The 18,867-nt window shown below is 42.2% G+C and overlaps 1 protein-coding gene across 5 annotated transcripts in view; it reads right to left on the bottom strand.

Moving 5' to 3' along the window:
• The window catches only part of ktn1 (kinectin 1), a 131,201-nt gene that overhangs the window by 101,968 nt on the left and 10,366 nt on the right, over window positions 1-18,867 (bottom strand). For 3 of the 5 annotated variants that reach the window (XM_063049322.1, XM_063049297.1, XM_063049331.1), the window contains exons 2-3: window positions 15,374-15,421; window positions 4,864-5,413 (exon numbers count right to left, since the gene is read on the bottom strand). In XM_063049322.1, the coding sequence (XP_062905392.1) occupies window positions 4,864-5,386 (523 nt within the window). In that variant the 5' untranslated portion in view covers window positions 5,387-5,413; window positions 15,374-15,421. Of the gene's footprint in view, window positions 1-4,863; window positions 5,414-11,905; window positions 11,945-15,373; window positions 15,422-18,867 lie in introns of all 5 variants that reach the window. The other 2 variants (XM_063049314.1, XM_063049305.1) reach the window with 2 other exon arrangements.

Genomic DNA, 18,867 nt, shown 5'->3' with positions numbered 1-18,867 from the left:
CACCAGCAACTTTGATGTGTGTTGCCACAATTAAAATACCGCCTTCCTTACCTAGTACTACTGGCTTTAAATGCTTCTGGCAAAAACATCATTTAAATAGATGGGCTTTGGATCGCATAACAACCCATTCATTTAAACCTTTAGACAGAACAGTAGAAACATAAAAGATGCACTTAGACTGGGGAAAAAAAAATTTAGCTCCGAGTTATTCTCTCTAAATAACATTGGTTTTTACAAGTTATTGCCGCTGGTTGCTGTCGGACATGGTGGCTTAGCTGTTAAGTTACTCATAACCCAAGAGACTATCAACCCAGAAACATCAGTTCAAATCTCACAATGGAAGATGGAAAATTTTTAAATTGTTATTTGAACAATATGCAACTTAAAAATCATAAATTGAGATCACAAAACTATTTTGAATGCTTTATTCCAGCCTTTTCTTGCAACTTTTTAAGTCTCCTGACGTAGTCTAATCAGCCACAATGCAGACATCCCAACCTGCAAAAATTCATTTCAGGGAGGTAGCAGCATCAATTTGCGGGAGACTCCTGGAACTTCCGGGAGAGATGGGATGTCTGCAATGGAGTAGCTCCTTAGCAGCTAGCCAGCTAGTTTAAATAATGTTGGCTATGCTAATGAATGAATGAATGACACCTGTTAAACTCACATCAACATGTCTTTTACAGTCTTAACCCACCACGGGCAATAGAAAAGTCACTGTTGCAAACAGTACAGCGAGTAACACTGTCATCATTTTTGACCCCTATTCGGCAGGGGTACACTTCAGTGTAGTCTGGGGTGACGTACGTTTTTTATTTTCTTTTTTTGGAACACTCTGCCATGGTGCTCTCTCTCTCTCGCTCTCTCTCTCATAGTCGCTCTCTCTTGCTTGCTCTCTCGCACGCTCGCTCCTTCTCTCGCTCTCTCGTCGTCGCTCTCGCTCTCAAAAAAATTGATTTGCAGGATATTGTATATAAATTGCGGGCATCAGGGAGCCACTATTAATATGCTGGAGACTCCCAAAACTTCCGGGAGAGGTGGGATGTCTGCACAATGTTGAGATTAAAATTTATTATCATATACACCACTGTGTCACGAAATTCTCCACTTACAAGAAGCTCACAAAATAAACAGTCTATGTGGTAATGAATGCAACATTATACCACCCACTAAATTTAGGCAAAAAACAGACAAACCACCCAACATCAATTTAATCCAGTCAACTCAAAGTCCATTTTATAATCATAAACGACTGTGAGGCAGTCACTCTTGCCATCTTCCCAACTAGGACATCAGCTGGAGAAGACTAACATTGCATTAAATGGAATATTCACCACCATCTGCAATACTTTGATACAGTAATAATAGCAGTGGGGACATGTAATCAAGTTTTTAAAAAGTGTTGGTTCAAACAGGAGTGAAGACAGTAGTACCAACTGTAACCTCAAAATAAAGTTCCAACCTGATGAAACTACAAAAGCCACACATGCTGAAAGCAAGGGCAGCACACCGAAAGAAGCACGTTCAAAGCAAATTTATAATCCAAGTACTTATATGCTACCATAAACTATCCTGAGATTCATTTCCTTGCAAGCATTTACAGGGGAAAAACTGAATGAAGTATACATAAACAGAGACTGACAAATAACCCATGTGCAAAGCAACCAAAGCATCAGATTGAAGCCCTTCAATCCTGTGACATCTGAAATCAGAGCTAAACAGCATGGTTAAAGATCCTTCAGCCCAACTTATCCACGCTGAGTAAGACGCAATCTTAACTACTTTTATTTGCCTGTGTCTAGTCCACATCATTCTAAATGGTTCCTATTCATGTACCTGTCCAAATATCTTTTAATCATAATTGCACCTACCTCTACCATCTCCCCTGGCAATTCATTTCATATACCTGCCACACTCTGTGGGAAGAACTTGCCTCTCAACACCTTTTTAAAACCCCCCCCCCCCCCATTTTAAACCTATACCATATAGTTTTAAGCACCACTTCCCTAGGAAAATGATAGATCCTTTCACCTTGACTAAACTATTCATGGCGTTATAAAACTCTTGGTTAGGTCACTCCCCAGCCTCCTTCACTCCAGAGTACCAGCCTATCCACTCTCTTCTCATAACTCAAGCCTTCCGTCCTGGTAACATCCTTCTGCACTCTCTCAAGCTTAATCACATCTTTCTTATAGAACAGTTACCACAAATGCAAAATATACCATGTGCAATCCAGTATTTTTGCACTGTAACACAACACTTGTACATAATGTCCTGACAAATGACAGCATGTGCTAGACATGTTTACCATCCAATCTAAATATATTGTCATTTTCAGTGATGTATATACTTGTACCCCGTACTCTCTCTGTTCCAGGTCTCACTTTATGGCCTGCCCTGGTTTAACTTCTGTCTGCTATTTTTGACCAACTTCCTCAAAGTGATCTCCAATATCCATCTATGCCACCAATATTCATGTTATCTACAAACTTATCAATCATGCTACCTACATTTTCATTCAAACTGCAAATATATATGAAAAACCACAGGGGCCAGCATCAATTTCTGCACTGCATCACCAGTCAGTAGCATCCAATCTGCTAAAAAGCCCTCCACAACCACTCTTTGACTCCTTCCATAAAGCCATGGGTGAGCTCACCTAAATAACAATGTGAGCAAATATTTCAAAATAGTCTACCATGCAGCACTTTGTTAACAACTTTACTAAAGTCCAAGTGGACGTTTACAACCCTGGTAACATTAATTTTCTCAGTCACATCTTCAAAAACTCAAATTCCTGATTAAATGCCCATGCACAAAGCTCTGCTCAATCTCTCTATTCAGTACTAGTCTTTCCACATACAGATACATCGATCTCTCAGAATCCGCTCCATTAATTTTCCCACAGTGAAGTCAGGTTCACTGTCCTGTAGTTCTAACATTTTCTTGCAAACTTCTTTATTCTAAGCACATCATTAGCTACCCTCCAGTCTTCTAATATCTCATTTGAGGTCAAGGTGTAATCTTTCCTGCCAGGGCCCAGCAGCATCTTCCCTTGCTTTCCACAATGTCTGGGATACCCTCGAACAGGCCCTAGGGATTTATCAATCTTAATGCACCTTAAAACCACCTTTTTTGAAACACTCATGTGCTCTATATATCTAGGGGCAACTGGTGATGGACAGCTGAGCAAGAAACATATGGTGACAGTTCCAAGGATGCCTCAAGTCTTGATGATGACACAATCCTACATGCAGATGTAAAAGGTTTACACACATGCAACCACATTCAGTTTGAACCACCAGTTGCTGAGCCAACTCCATCCTACTGGGAACTCGACCATCAATAACCCCTGTTCACATTATGAGAAATCAAGAATCAACAAAGCACATGTAGCAGCTAAGACTCAAGGACAAAACACAACATCCTGGCTAGAGCAAAGAAAATCTGTACACCAAAATTAGTCCAGGCAAACTGTGACAGTGCACCAACTAACATATATCTACCTAAAAAAACAAAATTGCTTTGGTACTCACCCCACCCCCCACACACATAATCAGTACATTTCAATCCAGTTAATTCTTCTGTTTATCCAGCCTCTCTCTGGAGCAGTCAAAGCTGAGAGGTAACCAGATGGAAGCATATGAGGTATATATAGAACAGTGAAAAACATTTTGCCTTTCAGCTAATGTTTTTTATTCCAGGGAAAATCCTGGTGAACCTCTTCTGCAACCTTTCCAACATCTCCACACCTTTCCAGTTATGCGACCAGAACTTCACACACTATCCCATACGCGGCCTAACCAAACTTCCATACAGCTGCAATACGACTTCCCAACTTTTATACTCGACACTTCAATCGATAAAGGCAAGTATACCATGCCAATTCTTTAATTCTCTATCTGCTGTGTTGCAACATCCAGGAAATCATGAACATTCACATTTACCTTGCCTCTTTTCATTTCTTAGCACTGCTTTTAAAGAATTTAAGGTCTGAATGATGAACTGTCAGAACTGCCACAATAGCAACAGCACAAACACAAAGTAAAGTTGTGCTACATTAAAATCATTGCTGCAAAATGCATCTGGATACACCTTGCTTACTCTCCACTGCAGCCACAAGAACAAGTACACCCATTAGACAAAACCAGCAGCCCTGATGATCCCCCTTCTGTTGGTTCTTCCTCGGTTTGCCTGTGATTATCCAGCATTTACTACGACCTTCTCTATTAACAAAATAATAGGAGATAAGTTTAGGAAAATTTCTTCCCTCCTCATTACAGAAATTTCTGGTTAGAAACAACAGGAGATGTAACACTTTTTAAAGGAAGGCAACCTTTGCATACTTCCTAAGTACATATTCATACAAATGACACAGAAGTCTAGGCATGTTCATATTGTACATACTGCCTTTGATGCCGAATCCATTTAAACACAAGGCCCAAATAGATGGTTAACTTATTGCTGTAGATTATTTCCATTTATTCATTATTAATACTCAAACCAAATAATTTTTCTGCCCTATATCCCCACTATTAGTCATAATATCAGATGAGGTTGAATAACTAAGCACCAAAGCTATCATTTCACACTAGAAAACTATTTTTATTAATTTAATGACAGGAGACAGGACTGCTAAGTGTTGGGAGGCACATAATATTAAGGCTTTTATCTAAAATTGCAAAGAGATTTGGATTTTGTAGAAAAATAAAATCCAAATGATTTGTTGAGTCATCCTAATTAAGTCTCTCAATTTAGTAAAGCTAACATCAGAAATAAGATACAAGTACAAACTGCAGCTGTAAAGAATATAAAGCATAAATAAATATGAATGAGGGGAAGGAGACAATGAAATATTTTTACCTGTGTCATTCTTGTGCTTTTTCTGTCCAGATTTTCTTTTAAAACTTGAAATTTCTGGAGGAGTAGGTTGCTTGGTAACTGGTATTGGTTCATTCTTCTTTGCAGCATGTTTTGATGCTTCAAAATCCTTACCCAAAGTTTCCTCAGATAAATGTCTTGATGGTTTCTTATCTTTCTTCTTTCTTTCTTTTAACCCAGTTGAAATTTCACCTAGAGACGATGAAATACTTACAGGCCTCTCTTCATCAGGCATTAACACATCTACCAACTCCGAGTCTCGTATTGCACTTTCTGAATCAGATTCATGCATGTTACCATTTGCATTGTCTTTCTTCTTATTCTTTTTCTTTTCATTTTTCTTCTTGTCAGTTTTTGCCGACACCGGCTTTGCATCACGTTTTTGTTTAGCAAGTATTTCATCATATGAAGTTTCCTTCATAAACAGCCAGAAGAACAGAAAAATAATGGCAATGACCACAGCTGGGATAATGAGGAGGAGATACTGAGACTCGTAAAATTCCATGGGTGCTTCTTATGTCTACTGTAATATCTAAAAGAAAATTAATAACAAAATCAATTCTTTGAAACACAAAATGAAATCAAACATCCTTCTGACTTGTATTACTATTTCGAACCCTACAACAAAGTAGTGTGGTTATCCTGCAGTAAAATAAACCTGAGAAACAGAAATGTAACACAGAAAATGCTGGAAATATTCAGCCGGTCCAACAGCATTTGTAGAGAGTGAAATAGAGTTAACATTTCATGTAACTATTCAACAGATCACAAAACATTGCCTGCTCTCTTTACAGATGGAGCCTAACCTGCAGAATATTCACAATTATTCTGTTTTTGTTTCAGATCTCCAGTAGCTGCTGCTATTTGAGAACCTTTATTGGAAGCAAAGTACTTTCTCACCTACTTACCACAACAGTCATTGAAAATGTCGCTTTTTCTAGAAGGAACTCTAGAATCTATTTTTGACCATTAAAGATGGCGCTGGTAACTGGCGGCTTTGCGCATGCTCCCCTGAGCAAACTGCCCTCTCCACTATCCTATACCCGAGAAACCCTTCTAAACCTCCAATTTAGCAAGATAAAGATAAACAACACACTGGCGAAGCTACTGACCGAGCTGGAGACCACCGTGCCAGAACTGCTTCTTAAACTCTGGACCACACCTGGATCCGACCAACGAGGCCCACCACGTTCCCGGAGACCCGCGGTCTGCTACCCTGCTGGAGCGCTTGGAGATACGGCCCATTCCGACCAGCTCCTCTCCGGAGCAGACAACCACACAGAAGTGACGGCGGAGACCTCAAAGTGCCCCAGACACTTCCCCGAAGCGACCACCGTAAAGTCCCGTTGGTGGCCATCCACAGCTGCCGGAAGTGAGGCTTCCGCCGCCGACCTCGGAAATCGAGCCCGAAGCTCGACTGGAGCAGAGGCCTCCGCAATCGTGACTCGGCTTAAGGAATGAGCCCAGCCATCTGGGATTAAGTGTCGGCTTCGGGGCCCAACCCAATCGACAGCCCGGGCCCCCGGCAGCTGGAAGTGGCAGCGGAGCCTCCCGTTACTCGGCCCGACCTAGAGCGCACGACGACGCGACCGGGCGATCGATTCCCACGGGACGTGTCCACCAACAAAGAGCTGACAAAAACACACTGCATCAATGGAGACCTGGAAAGATGCACTACTTACCGAGGAAGCGTGGGAAAAGAGTTGGGCGGCTGGTCAGATTGAAGCTGAGGGGCTTCAGGGTCCCTATGCCCACCATCCTACTAGCTAATGTGCAAGCCATAGAGAACAAGGTGGATGATCTTAAAGGGAGACTCACCTACTGCAGGGAGATGCAGAACTGCTGTGTATTCTGTTTCACCGAGACCTGGCTCTCCCCTGCCACCCCCGACTGTGCCATCCGAGCGGAGGGATTTTCGATCCATCAGATGGGCCACACGGCATCTTCGGGCAAGACGAGGGGAGGTGGTGTCTGCCTACTGATCAACACTGGGTGGTGCTCGGACACAGTGGCACTGACAAACTCCTGCAGCCCGGACCTGGAATACCTGTCGGTGAAGTGTCATCTCTACTATCTGCCACCGGAATTCACCTCGGTCATACTGACAGTGGTCTACATTCCCCCCCAGGCGGATGTGGAGTGTGCTCTGAACATACTGTATGCCAACATCAATGAACTTGAGACCAGGTATCCGGAGGCTTTGCTCATTAAAGCCAGGGACTTTAACCAGGCCAACCTCAGAAAGGCGCTGCCAAAGTTATACCAACATGTCTCCTGCCCCATTAGAGGCCCAAATATACTTGACCACTGCCACACAGCAGTCAAGGATGCCTACCGTTCCGTCCCACGACCTCACTTCGGAAAATCGGACCATCAGGCCATATTCCTCCTCCCGGCTTACAAACAGAAACTGAAGCAGGAGGTCATGGTGTCAAAAGTAGTGTCACGTTGGACGGAGAAAATGGATGAGGTCCTCCGTGACTGCTTTGAATCGGTGGACTGGTTAGTATTCAGGGACTTGGCAGCTAACTTCGATGAGTATGCCTCCGCTGTCACGGACTTTATTTGGAAATGCACGGAGGACTGTGTGTCTCGCAAAACGATCCGGGTATTCCCTAACCAGAAACCTTGGATGAATTATGAGGTCAAGCCCCTTTTAAAGGTTAGAGCTGAGGCTTTTGGGTCCGAGGATACCAGTTGCTACATGGAATCCAGGCGTGAACTCCAGAAAGCCATTGAGGGCGCCAAGAGGCGATATTGAGCCAAGTTGGAAGCCCAGGCTAACCAAAGGGATGCCAGTAGACTATGGCAGGGTCTAAATGAGATCACTGGGCGCAAAGAAAAGGCTGGGAATATCAATAACTGTGGCGCTTCTCTTCCTGACGAACTTAACGTATTCTACGCAAGAGTCGAACAGAAGAGGAGCGTCCTTCTCCCTCCGGATGAACCGGACCTGGTGGCATCGAGATTCATCGTCACCGAGGAGGACGAAGGGCGTTCCTGAAGATAAATCCAAGGAAGGTGACGGGCCCAGATGGCATCCCAGGACGGGTTCTCCGGGCCTGTGCAAGTGAGCTAGCTGGGGTGCTTGCTGACATCTTCAACTGCTCCTTGCTTCACTCTAAGATCCCCTCGTGTTTTAAGAAGGCAACGATAATCCCAGTGCCGAAGAACAGCAAGGTGGCATGCCTGAATGACTATCGACCTGTGGCTCTGACAACAATTACTATGAAGTGCTTCGAGCGATTGGTTATGGCACACATCAACCACAGCCTACTGGTCAACCTCGACGCTTTGCAATTCGCCTACCGGAGCAACAGGTCAACGGCAGGTGCCATCTCTCTGGCCCTACATTCCTCCTTAGAACACCTGGAGAATAAAGACACATACGTAAGGCTCCTTTCCATTGACTACAGCTCTGCCTTTAATACCATCATTCCAAATAAACTGATTCCTAAGCTCCGGAACCTGGGCCTTAGCACTCAGATCTGCAGCTGGATCTTCAACTTCCTCACAGACAGGACCCAGGCTGTAAAAATAGGGGACAAGCTCTCCTCTACAATCACTCTGAGAACCGGTGCCCCACAAGGCTATGTACTCAGCCCCCTGCTGTACTCACTGTACACCCATGATTGCATAGCCAAGTTTCCATCAAACTCAATATACAAGTTTGCTGATGACACAACAATTGTAGGCCGTATCTCGGGTAATGATGAGTTTGAGTACAGAGAGAAAATTAAGAACTTGGTGGCGTGGTACGAAGACAATAACCTATCCCTCAACGTCGGCAAGACCAAGGAATTGGTTGTTGACTTCAGAAGGAGTAGCGGACTGCACAACCCCATTTACATCGGTGGTGCGCAAGTGGAACAAGTAAAAGCTTTAAGTTCCTCGGGGTCAATATCACAAATGACCTGACTTGGTCCAACCAAGCAGAGTCCACTGCCAAGAAAGCCCACCAGCGCCTTTACTTCCTGAGAAAACTAAAGAAATTTGGCCTGTCCCCTAAAACCCTCACTAATTTTTTATAGATGCACCGTAGAAAGCATTCTTCTAGGGTGCATCACAACCTGGTATGGAAGTTGTCCTGTCCAAGACCAAAAGAAGCTGCAGAAGATCGTGAACACGGCGCAGCACATCACACAAACCAATCTTCCGTCCGTGGACTCACTTTACAACGCACGCTGTCGGAGCAGTGCTGCCAGGATAATCAAGGACACAACCCACCCAGCCAACACAGTTTTTGTCCCTCTTCCCTCCGGGAGAAGGTCCAGGAGCTTGAAGACTTGTACGGCCAGATTTGGGAACAGCTTCTTTCCAACTGTGATAAGACTGCTGAACGGATCCTGACCTGGATCTGGGCCGTACCCTCCAAGTATCCGTACCTGCCTCTCAGTTTTTTTTTTGCACTACCTTACTTCCCATTTTTCTATTTTCTATTTATGATTTATAGTTTAAATTTTTAATATTTATTAATTTTTAACATTTATAATATTTAATATTTGTAATCCAGGGAGTGTGAAGCGCAGAATCAAATATCGCTGTGATGATTGTACGTTCTAGTACCAATTGTTTGGCGACTACAAAGTATAAATATTTGTTTATTACTACTGCATATGAATTATTGCTATATAAAATAGATCAGCATATTTAGGAAAACTACATCAGCAGTCTTATTTAAAATACAAAATCGTAAACCATTTTATAACCACACCGATGTCATGGTCATCAAGTAGAATTACATTCTTTCCTATCCAAATTATTTTACAAGATGTATCGTTGTACATATAGGTCATGTGACCTCTAAAAACAGTATTAAGAAAACTGATCCCTCTCTACAATTCAAGTACAAATTCCCAGAGAAAGGTTGTTCAATAACTGATTGGTATATTTTCCTAAATTTAATTAATGAATTAATATTTCAAACAGCCAGAAGTAATGATTCTTGCTGCGAGGTACTTCTACTTTGATATTGATTTCCAACTGTTTAATTGAACTGAAATGTGCAAAGTGTGACCGAAATCAAAAAGAGGATTTACCAGAAAGCAGCAAACATAACAATGGCAATATCTGAAACATACTATCTCACGATTCACATGAGCATTAAACAAAATCCATGTTTGTTTAATTAAGAGATAGTTTAGATGCCAGTCTCATCCTTGAGATACCAAGACAAGTAAGTATATATTTAATCAAAGAGAAGATTTTGTAAAAAGACGTTTTAAAGATGGGGAAGACCTAGACACAAAGTAACACACACAAGTTTCTGGAGGAATTCTGCAGGTCAGGCAGCATCTATGGAGAGGAAAAAACAGTTGATGCTGTAGGCTGAGACCACAGATGCTGCCTGACTTGCTGAATTCTCCAGCATCTTATGTGTTACTTTGGATTTCCAGCATCTGTAGAATCTCACACAAATAGTGGTTCAGGTTGCTCTGGAGCTCAGGACTTTGGCATCTCAAGCTAGCCACCAAGTTTTGGGAGATTAAAATCTCACCAGAATTACAGAACTGTAGTCATTTTGGAGGCATATAGGGATGGAAATAAAGAGGTACAGGGGAAAGCCCGTGAAGAGATTTGGAAATGAATTTAGAAAAAAAAAAATCAAGATGTTATCAACTTAGAAGTCAAAAAAACAGACAGAGGTAGATAGATGAATGCAAGTTGAGGGGAAGCAAAGTTTCAGATAACCTATTTAAAAAAATGCTGACTGGAGTGCACTGCAATAAAGATAGAAGTGCATTTCCATCTTTAAGATGCCCTTTCGCAAAATCTTCTCGTTGATTATTTACTTACAATTCTGGAGAACCCATCGACTTCCTTTAAACTCTGAATTCCTTCAGCCCACACTGCTCGCTTCTACCTCCTACCCAAGATCCACAAACCGTAGTGTCCAGGTAGGCCTATTGTCTCTGTCTGCTCCTGCCCTACTGAACTTGTGTCCTCATAGCTTGATTCCATTCTATTCCCATTTGATTCAGTCCCTTCCCACCTACATCCACGACATGTCTCATGCCCTCAATCTCCCCAGTAACTGTCAATTTCCTGGCCCTGACCACCTCATCTTCACCATGGATGTTCAGTCCCTTACACACTTTTACCTCCATCAAGAAAGCCTCAAAGCGCTCCACTTTTTTCTTGACAAAAGAACCAATCAATTCCCCTCCTCCGTCTGGCAGAACTATTCCTCATCCACAATTTTCCCTTTGGCTCCCCTCACTTTCTTCAAACTTGAGGGGTAGCCACAGGCACCTGCATGGGTCCAGCTACGCTTGCCTCTTCGCTGGCTACGTAAACAGTCCATGTTCGTAGCCTTCCTCATTAAGACTCCAATTCTTCCTCCGCTACATTGACTACTGCATTGGTGCTGCTTTATGCACCTATGCTGAGCTCATTAATTTTATCAACTTTGCCTCCAACTTTCACCATGCCTTTAAAAATCACTTGGTCCATCTCGGACACTCCTTTCCTTCCCTTTCTTGATCTCTCTCTCCCTGTCTCCGGAGCCAAACTGTCAACCAACACCTTTAATAAACCTACGGTTAACTTGACTATACCTCTTCCTACCCTGTCTCCTGTAAAAATGCTATTTCCTTTCCTCCGCCACATCAGTTCCCAGGAAGGACAGAGTTACCCTCCCTCCTCTAATGATGCTGCCCTCTCCTGCATCTCCTCCAATTCCCGAATATTCACCCCACCTTCCTGCCATCTTAACAGTGATAAAGCTCTTGCTCTTGTCCTTACCTGTATAACCTACCACCCCATCAGCTTCTGCACCCAACACATCACCCTCTGCAGCTTCTACCATTTCCAAATTGATCCCACTATCATCACCTCCCCATCCCCCTTTCTTCAGGTATCACTCCCTATACAATTCCCTTATCCATTCATCCCTCCCCACTAATCTCACTGCTGGCGTTTATCCTTACAAGCACTCAAGAGCTACACCTGCCCATACATCTCCTCCCTCACATCTATTCAGAGCCCCAAACAGTCCTTCCAAGTGTGAATCTACTGGGCTCACCTATTGTGTCCGAAGCGGCCTCCTCAGCGTTGGTGTGATCTGTCATAAATCAGAGACCATTTCATTAATCGCCTCCACTCCATCTGCCATAAACGGAATTTCCCAGTGGCCAAATATTTTATTCCAATCCCGCCCTCTTCCTCTTCCGATCCTCCTCTTGTGCGAGACAAGGCCATGCTTAGGGTGGAGGGGTATCACCTTATTTTCCATCTGGGTAGCCTCCAACCTGATGGCATGAATATAGATTTCTCTCTGCAGTAAAAAAAATTCTCCACCCTCCCCTAGCCCCCACTCTTGACCTTTTACCTCTTCTCACCTCCCCATTGGTCCCCTCCTCCTTCCCTTTCTCCTATGGCCCACTCTCCTCTCCTATCAGATTCCTTCTTATCCAGTCCTTGACCTTTCCCACCAACCTGAGTTACCTATTATCTTCTAGCTAGCCTCCTTCCCCCGCCCCACCTGTTTATTCTGGCATCTTCCCCCTTCCTTCTCAGTCCCGAAGAAAAGTCTCAGTCCAAAAAGTCGACATTTCCACAGATGCTGCCTAACCTGCTGAGCTCCTCCAGCATGTTGTGTGTGTTGCTTTGGATTTCCAGCATCTGCTGGCTTCCTCTGATTATGGATTTACTTACTTGTCTTCGTATCTGAAGGATGGGAATAGCACTTAAGCTATTTTTGATTAAACAAACAAATATTTTGTTTAATACTCATTGTTCAGTGCTTTGTAAGCCCCATAGTCTTTGTTATCCCAATAACCCTTCATTATCCCAATACTCCAATTAAACAAATTACACATCACCTACATTATGGTATGGCCTGCCTTCGTAGAATGTAGAGCAATTTTTCGTAATGCAAAGATATACCATCTGCACAAGCATCAAGACAAATTCGACAAATAGCATTATTTACTTTTCCTCCCCTCTACTTTAAAAAAACATACAAAATTTTGGTAGAGATTTGTGGACCCACAAGGACTAATTTCTGTAACCCAAAGGAGTGCAATGGAGGGGTCACCTTTAGTGTGCTCTAATTTGATTTCTCAATTGGTTTCGACAGCTGTCACCTTCATAGGATTACACCAATCCGAACTCTGTTTTAATACAAACTATCATGCGGTGGTCAAACAATCCCCTCTGGAATAAGCATGACATGCAGTTGTGACTAGTCAATTAACACTTTAAAAGGAAAAGTTGTAAAAATAGAGTTTGCTCTTCCATTACTTCAACAAGTCTATTTATTGAATACCAGTAATCAGAACTTTTAAAATGCTCCGTCAATACCTCAAATTTTATGTAAATCCAGTTATTCAAATGATAGACTTAGAGTGAACTATACTTTGCAATAATTTCCCCTCAATGTACAGCTCATAATGAAAGCAAAACTACAGCAGATAGCATGAATTCACATTTGTCAAATGTACACTTATTATTGAAATGCTAGCAGACATATCCCAGTCCTGCTCATACAAATGTTTGACAAGATGTACAAAGCTGGTGCAAACGTGCCATAACACCAATACAAACAGAAGGATGAGACTTGCAAAATAAAAGTCAGTACATAATGTGGCAGTCAATCTATTAAGATGTAAGTAAACAGGAACTTAGACAACGCAATTTTGAGTCCAAGGAAAGATACGGGAATTGCTGCTATTCTGGATAATCAGAACGGGTAGGGCAGCTTTGTTCATGCCTAAAGTAGAATTAAAATATTTGATAACAAGATTTCCTGCACCGCGGATCTGCAGCCTCAGATTAAAATAGCTACTAGGTTACTTACTAAAAAAATTTATCTTTATCAACTAACATGTTGAAAATCTCTTCCAGGATGGTGCTTGGCGGTAGGTACAGAGGAGATGTCAGGGGCAAGTTTTTGCTGTGTGTTTTTTTAAAAAAAATACAGAGTGTGGTGAGTGTGTGGAATGGGATTCCAGCAACAGTGGTGGAGGCAGATACAATAGGGTCTTTTAAGAGAATCTTGGATAGGTACATGGAGCTTAGAAAAATAGAGGGCTATGGGTAGCCATGTACTTTCTAAAGCAAGTACATGTTCGGCACAGCATTGTGGGCCGAAGGGCCTGTACTGTGCTGTAGGCTTTCTATGTTTCTATGGCTAATCTTTCCAAAATAGAAGCTTGCTAATTCAAGTAAATAGGGCCAGAATTTCTTAACTTGCTGTTTTGGGTACCACAAAAGAAAACAAGCTGCATGGTGTTCTGAAACCAAGCAGGATTATCTGGGAAAAAAAAAGCTGTTTCACAAATTCCACTCAGTTCACCTGGCACAAAGCCTTTTGTATATGATCCTTCCATGGATTTAAGCATTTCTCAGAGATGAAACTAAGCGATTTAGGGTTTAAAAGTATTTTTGTATCTGTTCTAAACAGATTTAAAATACACCTTGATTTGGATTATACAAATTAGAATGCATTTTATAACTAGTGTGGTAGAATCTAGTTTAATAATGTGGCTAGAGTTGTATCAGTTGTGCGTCAGCAGTGTGACTAGCAGAGGGCTGAGCACATAGCACTAGCCCTCCATCCCCTCCCCACCCCCCACCCCCCGGGATAAGTGTGATAGAGCTAGGGATATTGTTGCCAACACAGACAATCTAAGGCAGGGGTTCCCAAAAATTTTTTATGCCATGGATCTCTCGGTTAATGGTAAGGGTCCATGGACCCCAGGTTGGAAACCCCTGGACTAAACTCTCTTCATCAAGTCCAAGATCCAATTACAGAGGGAGGTTTTGAGTCCAAACAAGAACAGTTTCTGAGGCACGATCATATTTAACACCAAACTGAAGTCAATAAACAGCATTCTGACTTAAGAGACACTATTCTTCATGTGGGACAGGACTGATTAGAGAGATGGGAAAGGTAATTACATTATCAGTAGATCGATATTCAAGGCACTGGATGCAGAGAGTTTCTTTGCAGAGTTTATTTGATTGGGGGAGTTGGGGAAGGGGAGGAAATTGTATGGAGTAGATGAGAATCAGTGGAAGAGTAGAAACCAAACCAATAGTAACTCGAGAGGTGATCCAAGTCAATAATAGGAGACAAACAACTTAATGCTCTAAACAACTCATGCGCACTTGAAGGCAGGCGACACAATGGCAGCAACAAAAGCTGCTCCTCTCTCAAATGAGCAGCCACTGTCTGCAACAGCAACAGAAGCGAGGTTTCTGCAGAGTCAACCCCCGTAGGGCGGCTGGGCCAGACAACATCTCAGGCCGAGACTTAGAGTACGCGCAGCAGCACTCTGATCTCTTCACAGACTTCTTCAACACATCACTCATCCAGATTGCTACCCCCACATGCTTCAAATCAGCCACCATTATCCCTGTACCAAAGAACTCCACACCTTCAGAACTGAACAACTACTGCCTAGTGGCACTTACGCCAATCATGAAGTGCTTTGAACGGCTGGTAATGGCACACAAAGACTCCATTCCTGCCACATTGGACACTCACCAATATGCTTACTGACGGAACCGCTCTATATCCACTGGCCTGGCATTCCTAGAAAACAAACATACTTATGTCAGACTGCTGTTTCAGGATTTCAGTTCGGCATTCAACAATACTGTCCCACAGACCTGGTGAACAAACTCCTACTCCTCAGGTTAAACACACCATTATGCATTTGGACGTTAGACTTCTTAACCAACAGATCTCAGATAGCAAGAATGCACAACTGCTCCTCCTTCTCAATTATCCTTCACCGGGGTGACCCCCCCCCCCCCCGGCTCGTGTCCTATTGCTGTACACTCTGCTCACATGACTGCATGACAATGTGACTTGGCTGTTTGGCCAAGTTCACCAATGACATAACAATAGTGGGACTCATCACCAACAACGACGAGACTGCCTACAGAGAGAAAGTTGAAGAACTTTAGGTCTACTGCCTGGCAAATAACCCCTTCCTCAATATCAATGACAGAAAGGTGATTGACTTCAGAAGAACTCACACCCCTCTTTAAATCAGTGGCACAGTTTCAAACTCTTGGGAGTGCATATCTAGCACAGCCTCTCATGGTCCTTGAACACATTCTACTCAAATCAGGAAAACTCACCAACATCTCTACTTTCTGAGGAGGCTGAATAGAGCTCAACTATGCACATCTATACGCACATAATTTTACAGATGTGTATTTTCCTATACACAGAGAATAAACTGCATCACTGCATGGTACAAAAACTGCACTGTGGCTGACAGCAAGGTTCGACGACGGGTGGTCAAAACTGCCCAATGCATTATTGGGAGCAGCCTACCCTCCATCATGGATGTTTAAACCAAAAGATGCTGGAAAAAGGCCAGTAGCATCATGAAGGATCCCACCCACCCTGTCTATGGACTGTTTGCCAACTCTCATCAGGGAGGAGGCTGTGCAGCATCCATGCCAGGACCACCAGACCAAAAAATAGTTACTTTCCCCAAGCAGCAAGGCTGATCAACACCTTCACACCCCCAACCACCACTACTTCATAATTTCCTGTCAGAGTCACCTTATGTGCAGACACTCCTGTCTCTTGCGCCACTTTATTGACATAAAATCAAAGTATACAAGCTAATTAGGTATTTATATTGAATGTGTTTATTATTATTATTGTGTACTTTATCTTTTTTTGTGCTGCATCAGATCTAGAGTAACAATGATTTGGCTCTCCTCAGAAAGTAGAGATATTGGTGAGCTTTCCTGATTTCTGTAGAATGCATTCGAGGACCATGAGAGATTGTGCGAGATGTGCACTCCCACTTGTGTATTGCAATTGATATGAAATAATCCTGAAATTGGTTGTCAAGATATTCTCAACATATCAACACTTGTTTCTTTCAGAAAACTGCAGGTAGTGGGAAGAAGAAGGAAGGGAAGAAGTGCAGGATTGTGACCAATTTAAAACCCCTGTTTTCCCTTTTACACTGTATCAAATATATCACAAATGGTCAATGCTCAGCAGTACTGACAAACCAACAAGTGTGGAGAGGCCACAATCTCAGTATCACACCAAAGAACAGCAACAGATATAAAACTTTGAACAAAAAAAATCAAGCGAAAATGTAAAGAAGTGAAAGAACAATGGAAAAATGAAGAATGTGAAGAGGTAGAGAAACTTAAAAATTCTGGCGATATGCATAAGGTGAGGACTCACAGGTGCTAATTTTTGTCTTTGAAGAAGGAGGATGAATCGATATGGAAAAAACAGATATACTGGCAAGATGGTCTGAATAAATTGCCGACTTGTTTGAAGATGTGAGAAGAGAGAATCCAATATTAACTAAGAACATGGATGGCCCACCGATATGAAATCAGAAATTAAAGCAGCAGTGGGGAAAATGAAAAAGAATAAGGCATTAGGACCAGATGACATTGCTATAGAAATGATCCAAGTGCTGGAAGACTTCAGGATTGAAAGACTGACAGGTTTACTGAATGAAGTATATGATAGCAGGGAAATAGCAGAGGAAATGAACAAGTCAGTATTTGCGCTAGGTTTTTTTTCGGCAATGCAGTAAATTAATGTGAATTACAATGCACAATTAGTTTGATGAGTCATGTTATGAAAGCCCTGCTACGAATCATTATGAGAACAAGAAAAAGCATGAAACCAGAAACAGCACAAGAGCACTTCGGCTTCATTGAAGATAATGGAATGCAAAATCCTTAAAATGATTTGTGAGCGCGTTATAGAGGTTCAGAAAGACCTATACCTATGTTTCATTGATTATACTAAAGCTTTTGACAGGTGAGACATGAAGAGCTTATAAAAATTCTACAGCACTTGGACATTGATAGAAAAGATATCAGAATCATCAGAAATTTGTATTGGGAAATGAGTGTTGAAAAATGAGGCTAGTGATTTTGTTGAGATTAAAACGGGAGTCAGACAGGGTTGTGTTATCTCACCCGACCTATTCAACCTTTATAGCAAGAAGATTCTAAGAGAAATTAGCAGTATTCTAGGTGTAATTGGCGAATACAACTTAAGCAACCTACCATATGCAGATGAAAGTGCCGATAGCTACTCCTAAAGAGAAGCTCCAAGTAGTACAGGATAAAGTCAAAGGAAGTGCAAAGAGAAGATTGACCATCAACTGCATGACGACCTTTGTTGTCACAAAGAATCACAGGAATACCAACAAAGTGGAAAACAAAACAATTAAACAAACGTGGAAGTTCAATTACTTACACAGCACGATAACATCTGATGGAAGGGCTAATGTTGAAGTTAGAAGGATTGGGATTGCTAAGTGCACATTCGAACATTTGAACAAGATACTAAAGAATAACAATTTCTCCGGATACAAAACCCAGTGTTGTGGTGCTATATCCATTCCATACTAACACATGGAAGTGAAAGTTGGATGATATCAAAGCAAAATGAGGAAGTGCTGCTAAAAGCCAGAAGATGAGAGCTGATATCATCAATCAGGAAATGGCAGGTGGAATTTCTGAGACATGTACTGAGGAAAGAGAAACTCGAACAACTTGCAGTGATGGGAAAAGCTGATGGAAGAAAAAATCGTGGTTGACAGTACATGACATTCATAAGTTACATCAAGGGATTGATAAGCAAAACTTCTGAATAGTCATTAGAACTTCAGATTAAAGACAGATGAAAGACTATGATCACCCACAATATATGTCACAGCACAATGATGATGATGAATGTATCTGACCAAATAAACAACGGCTTAGTCTGCCACTAGACCTAAAAGTAACTTCCCAAGTAGAAGCCCTATGTTAGTCTATCTAAACTATAAAATTCAGGGAATGGCCTAATCTGGCTTGTAATGGCAGAGCAAGGGAAATGCTGAGCCATGAAATCATAGAATGCAGTTAATTTCTTCTGCTACTGATTGTCCACAGCACCTTGTGAATACTTAGTTTTATGCCATCAGGTCTGTTCTGTGTCTTCCCCATTCTGTGCAAATTTATAGTTGCACAACACAAAGATGATGTTGT

This window comes from Mobula hypostoma, chromosome 1 (assembly GCF_963921235.1).
Source record: "Mobula hypostoma chromosome 1, sMobHyp1.1, whole genome shotgun sequence".
In the NCBI taxonomy this organism is placed as follows: Eukaryota; Metazoa; Chordata; class Chondrichthyes; order Myliobatiformes; family Myliobatidae; genus Mobula; species Mobula hypostoma.
The sequence above is the reverse complement of the archived record's forward strand: the minus strand, read 5'-3'. Positions and strand labels throughout refer to the sequence as shown.